Source organism: Benincasa hispida, chromosome 11, assembly GCF_027475165.1.
Source record: "Benincasa hispida cultivar pf3 chromosome 11, pf3_genome.v1.1, whole genome shotgun sequence".
NCBI classification, from domain to species: Eukaryota; Viridiplantae; Streptophyta; class Magnoliopsida; order Cucurbitales; family Cucurbitaceae; genus Benincasa; species Benincasa hispida.
This window is the reverse complement of record NC_143488.1, coordinates 39,761,127-39,766,808: the sequence shown is the minus strand read 5'-3', so window position 1 is coordinate 39,766,808 and position 5,682 is coordinate 39,761,127. Positions and strand designations below refer to the sequence as shown.

Here is a 5,682-nt window from a genome sequence, read left to right as displayed (position 1 = left end):
TTATCAGATTAACAAGTCTAAGTTAGATGTAACACAAACTAAGTTAGTTTTTAAGAACAAGGACACAATCACATTCATCCCTTAGTTACAAGATGTTTATTATTGAGAGTGCTCGTAGACTACTTGCTGAGATGATTATTATAGATGAGTTGCCATTTAAATTCATGGAGAACTAAGGGTTTAGGAGGTTTGTGAATGGGACTTTGACGTTAGTAGAACCTAATTTTGTTCTTCCTTCTCGAAAAATAATTGCTAAGGATATTTTGGGAATTTATGATAACACAAAAGAGATGTTGAAGGGCATTTTTGTGAAAGAAGGATATAGAGTGTCACTCACAACCGATACGTAGTCATCAATCCAAAATATGAACTATTTGGTTTTGATTGCACACTTTATGGTAAAGATTGGAAATTACATAAAAGAATTCTTACTTTCACCCAAATTGAGAATCATAAAGGGGAGACGATAGGAAAAGAGGTTGAGAAATGTCTAAAACAGTGGGGTATTGAAAAGGTTATGACATTGACAGTTGATAATGCTTCGTCAAATGATACTGCCATTGCTTATTTGAAAAAACGTTTTAAGCATGGGTTGGTGTTAGATGGTAAGTTCTTGCATGTTAGATGTTGTCACATATATTGAACTTAATTGTATGCGATGGGCTAAAAGAATTAATGATTCATTGGTTTGAATTCGAGATGCTGTGAGGTTTGTTAGATCTTCTCCTACTAGACTTGTCACATTTAAGAAGTGTATCACAGAGGAGAGCATAGATAGTAAAAGTATGTTGTGTCATGATTTTTCAACTAGATGGAATTCTACCTATTTGATGCTTGAGGCTGCCGTAAAATTTGAAAAGGCATTTGAGAGGTTAGAAGACTATGACACAGTCTACATGAATGAGGAGGAAAAACCAACCACCAGGGATTGGGAAATTGCGAGAATATTTATCAAATTCTTCTCAGTGTTCTATGAAGTAACTGTTAGGCTTTCAGGGTCTTTGTATGTTACTTCCAATACAATCTTTCATGAGATTAGTATTGTTCAGAATTGCATCAGAAAATATTCAAGTGCAACTGGTCCTAAAGATGTGCTTTTGCAAGAAATGGCAACGAAAATGCAAGAAAAGTTTGATAAGTATTGGGGAAATAGAGATAGAAAAAATTTATTCTTGTATGTTGCTTTCGTTTTGGATCCTCGTTATAAGATGAAATTTCTTTTGAATTGCCTAAATCAATTATTTTATGTTGATGTGGCAAAAGCCATAGGAAGTAAGGTAGAGGGTGTTTTGAGAGTATTGTTCAATGAATACAATTTGTCACTATCAGTTGCTAATAAGGGTCAATCTTCATGTACCATTAAAAGTTTTCCATTTAGAACTTCAAGTGCAAGTGCTTCAGAGATTTTCCGTTTTGATTTTGAAGATTTGGATGAAGATGATTCGCAAAGTGTGGATTCAGAAGTTGATATTTACTTACTTGAGCCTCGTGTTAAACGTGAAGATGATTTTGTATCTTAGATTGGTGGAAGGGAAATTCTTCTAGATATAAGATTCTTAGCAAAATTGCACGAGATCTTTTAGCAGTTTCGATATCCACAGTTGCTTCTAAGTCCGCATTCAACACTAGTGGGAGAGTAATTGATCCTTTTCGTACCTCATTATCTCCAACCAATGTTGAGGCACTTTTATGTGCATAAAATTGGTTACGTTCTGAACAAATTAGCACTGGTTTACGACAATACTTGGAGGAAATTGAAGATGAAGAGGAAGGTTCATATATTCTAAACATATATATATATATATATATATATATTAACATATTTATTCATATATTTATTATAGTAACTACTAACAAGTTTGTGATTTGTTTCTTAGTTTTCATAACAGGATTGAACGGAGCGGCAAAAAACAAAGAGAAGGAGAATCATGATTGACAAGCGAATAAATTTGTTTGTATTGATTGGACTTTTGGAATTCAACACTAGTGTTTTAGCTTGTTATTTGCTTTTATGTGACTTGTGTATTGTGTATTTCTACTTTGGAGAACTTTTTAGTTTTTAACTTTTTATTGTATTCATTTGGATTGAAATGTTTTTATGAGTTATTGTAGATTGATTTGATATGTTTTTATGAGTTATTGTGGATTGATATGTTTTTATGAGTTAATGTGAATGTGGATTGATATTTAAGAGATTTGTGCTGTGTACTTTGCAGAACTTTTAGTTTTAACTTTTTATTGTAGTCATTTGGATTGTGCTAGAGATTTGTGTTATGTGACATGTTCTTATTGTGGATTATTGGATTGATATTTAAACTATGTTTAGAGTATAAAAAAAAGAGAGTGGAACTTGGAAGGAAGAACCGAAGAAGGAAAATAAAAGGAAGAAGAAAACCAAAGGTTTTTTAAAAAAAAAGGCAAAAAAAAAAAGTTTTAAAAAATGCAAAAAAAAAAGTTTAAAAAAAGGCAAAAAAAGGCAAAAAAAAGTTTTAAAAAAAGGCCAAAAAAAGGTTTTAAAAAAATGCAAAACAAATAAAAAAAAAAAAGGAAAACAAAAGGTTTTTTAAAAAAAAAGCAAAAAAGGAAAAAAAAAAAACTCAAATCGATTCTTGAAACCGAACCAAACCGAATTGAACCGGTTCAGCTCGGTTCGATTCGAACCGCACAAACGGTGCGGTTCGGTTTCATGTATATACAAAAGTGGTTCGGTTCGGTTCGGCCATCAAATCGAAGCGAACCGAACCGATTCCACCCCTAATATAACCTGTAAATCTAATATTGTATCATATACAATATAAATTATAGTTTCTTTTCTCTTTTTATATGGCATTTAATATAAATCTTATTTATATTAAATTTAACAACTATGAATCTAATTCATAGAAACTATATTTGAATCTCATTCAAATATTTATTTCCTCCTATTAAGCTATAATGTATCAAATACATTATGACAATTATATCATATATAATTGAAACAACTTAATTATACCATATATAATTAAATCCTTCTATTAATTTGAACAATTCAAATTAATCCAAAAACTGATTCTCAACTAAATCTTATGGTTGAAGATCAAAGTGTGCTAGGAATTTTTGAGTCCTTTGGACTTCCTTTTTCTTTTGTATTTGTTTCAATGAATAATGAATGCTACAACCTTATTTCCTTTATACAAAGCTTGCTCTAGTTTGTTACAATAGTAATAATACAAGGAATGAGAATAATACACATGGCACTACATGATAGGTGAATGGCAAATCCAATTCTTAACTAAATGGTGACTCACCTTCCTCTTCTTCCACCTTTGCTTTCTCTTTTTCCATTCCTAATTTATTCTCTAACATCCCCCCTCAAACTGGAGGGTACTTCAAGTACTCCTAGTTTGGCTCATAATATATAGAAGTATATGTTGTTGAGTGGCTTTGTGAGGCAGTCAATAAGTTGGTCGGTCGATGGTACATAGCGAATATTGATATCTCCTTTTAGAACATAGTCTCTGATGAAGTGAAGATCAATTTCGATATGTTTGGTTCGAGAATGAAACATCGGATTTGCAGCTAAGGCTCCTGCTCCTAGATTGTCACACCATATGGTCGGTCTAGTGTTTGACTGTAATCCATCTCACCTAGTAGTTGTTGAAGCCAAAGGACCTCAAAAGTGGCATGAGCAAGTGCTCTATATTCAGATTCGATGCTCGACCTTGCTACTATTGCTTGCTTCCTCGAGGACCAGGAGACGATGTTATTTCCTACAAATGTACAGTAGGCTGCCACTGATTTCTTGTCATCAAGATTGGATGCCCAGTCAGCATCCGAGTAGGCAGATATATGTAGATTCGAGCTTGGTTGAAAGTAGAGTCCATAGTGTTTTGTGCTACTAATATATCGAAGTACCCTTTTTGCTACCTGCCAATGGATATCGATTGGAGTTTGAAGGAACTGACTTAGTTGGTTGACAGCATAAGTGATGTCCGATCGAGTATGCGTTAAGTACTGAAGGGCTCCGATAGTGCTGCGATATATAAACGGTACAGAGAGGGGCTGTCCATCAGCCTTGGACAGTTTCCTTCCTTTGACTATTGGCAAGAATACCGGTTTCACATCAGACATATGAAGTTTGTGTAGTAAGTCATCTACATATTTCGACTGATTTATCAGTATGCCTGAGTCAAGATAGTGTACTTGAATTCCCAGAAAATATCGAAGTTGGTCCAAGTCTTTTAGTGCAAAGTGTATGTCAAGTGTCTGTATGAGTTGTTCTGTGAGTTTAGTGTTATTACCTATGACAATGACACTGTCAACATAGACAAAGAGATATATTACCTCTGACAATGACATCGTCAACACACCACCCTTCTTTCTCACCTCCATGTATCTTCTTTCTTGTCTATATGGTTCCTTTAGTTCAAAGGGTTTGCTTTCATAGAAGGGAGGGATAGTGAATATATAATAGTGTGAATAAGGGAGGGAGAGTAAATAGTGTTGAGGATCCGATGTTAGAAATATGTGAGTGATCTCATTATCGTTAAAAGATAGGTTAAATTATAAAAATATCTTTGAACATTGTACTTCGTGTTAGAAATATCTTTTAATTTTCAAAAGTTTCAAAAATATCCTTAAATTTTTAAAATGAGTTCAAAGATACCTTTATCATTATTTTATAGATGAAAACAATTAATGTTTTGTTTAAAAACTACTCTTTAAACTTTTTTTAAAAAAATATTACTATTAATATATGAATAGAAGTCGTTAATACATAGTTGCAAAAATACGTTTGAAGTCTCAAAAGTTTCATTAGTACTACCACCGTAAAAAACATAAAAATTTAGAATATTCTTACCATTTGTTTCTCTCTCCTATTACAATTTATGTTATTTTCTCTAGTTTTTTTTCCTCTTACTCTCTTTCTTGTTCATGGTTTCACACTTGTTTATCTCATAAAAAAGAAACACGAAAATTGCTTCCTTCAATTAATTTATATAGATTATGACAAAAAGAAGAATAATAATGGAAGCATCAAGGAGACCTTATGACTTAAATGTTTTAATAAGTTTGTATATTAGATAATTGAGTGTGCATTAATAGACAAATACGTCATTATTGTATTTGGCTATTTATCTCTTTGATATGTTTTAGGAGGAGATTTGGGATTTTAGATTTTTGTGCGATTTTATGCTAAGATTATTGAAGCTACTTTTGAAAGTGATATTTTTTATGCGAAGTATTAAAAGTAAGGGTAATTATTGTATTAACTTTTGAAAATTTAATGATATAGTCTATGTTCATATACTAAAAGTAAGGATAATTTTTTTTTTAATTTTACTTTAAGGGTACGTCATTTGACACTTTTGGAAGTTTAAGGGTGTTTTGAAATAGAACATTAACGGTTTCCATACAAAACTAATGGTAAAGATAATTTTGAACTTTTTTTTTTTTTAAGTTTAAGAGTATTTTTGAAACTTTTGAGAATTGAAAGATATTTTGACACTAAGTACAAAGTTTATTGGTTATTTCTTGTATAATTTAACTTTAAAAATACATGACTTACTACTCCAATTGTCAATTTGGTTTTAGTGCTCATGAAGTCCAAATGAATATTTAGTAAAAAGAGAAAAATAGTAGATAGAGGACCCACATATTGAAAAGATTAAAAAAAAAAAAAACAGAAAACAAAATTTTCCA

General features: G+C 31.6%; 1 protein-coding gene across 1 annotated transcript; it reads left to right on the top strand.

Annotated features, from left to right (window-relative positions):
• Window positions 1–517: 517 nt before the first annotated feature.
• Window positions 518–1,520, top strand: LOC120090673 (zinc finger BED domain-containing protein RICESLEEPER 2-like). Its single transcript, XM_039048390.2, has 2 exons — window positions 518–605; window positions 700–1,520. The coding sequence occupies exons 1-2, from the start codon at window positions 518–520 to the stop codon at window positions 1,518–1,520; spliced, it is 909 nt and encodes a 302-aa protein (XP_038904318.2).
• The last annotated feature ends 4,162 nt before the right edge of the window (window positions 1,521–5,682 follow it).

What these genes read in the sequence shown, in the direction of transcription:
- LOC120090673 (XM_039048390.2), top strand. Translation starts at nt 518, where the DNA reads ATGACATTGACAGTTGATAATGCTTCGTCAAATGATACTGCCATTGCT. An exon ending in GCATGGGTTGGTGTTAGATG is followed by an intron (nt 606 to 699) that starts GTAAGTTCTTGC and finishes TTTGAATTCGAG; the next exon opens with ATGCTGTGAGGTTTGTTAGA.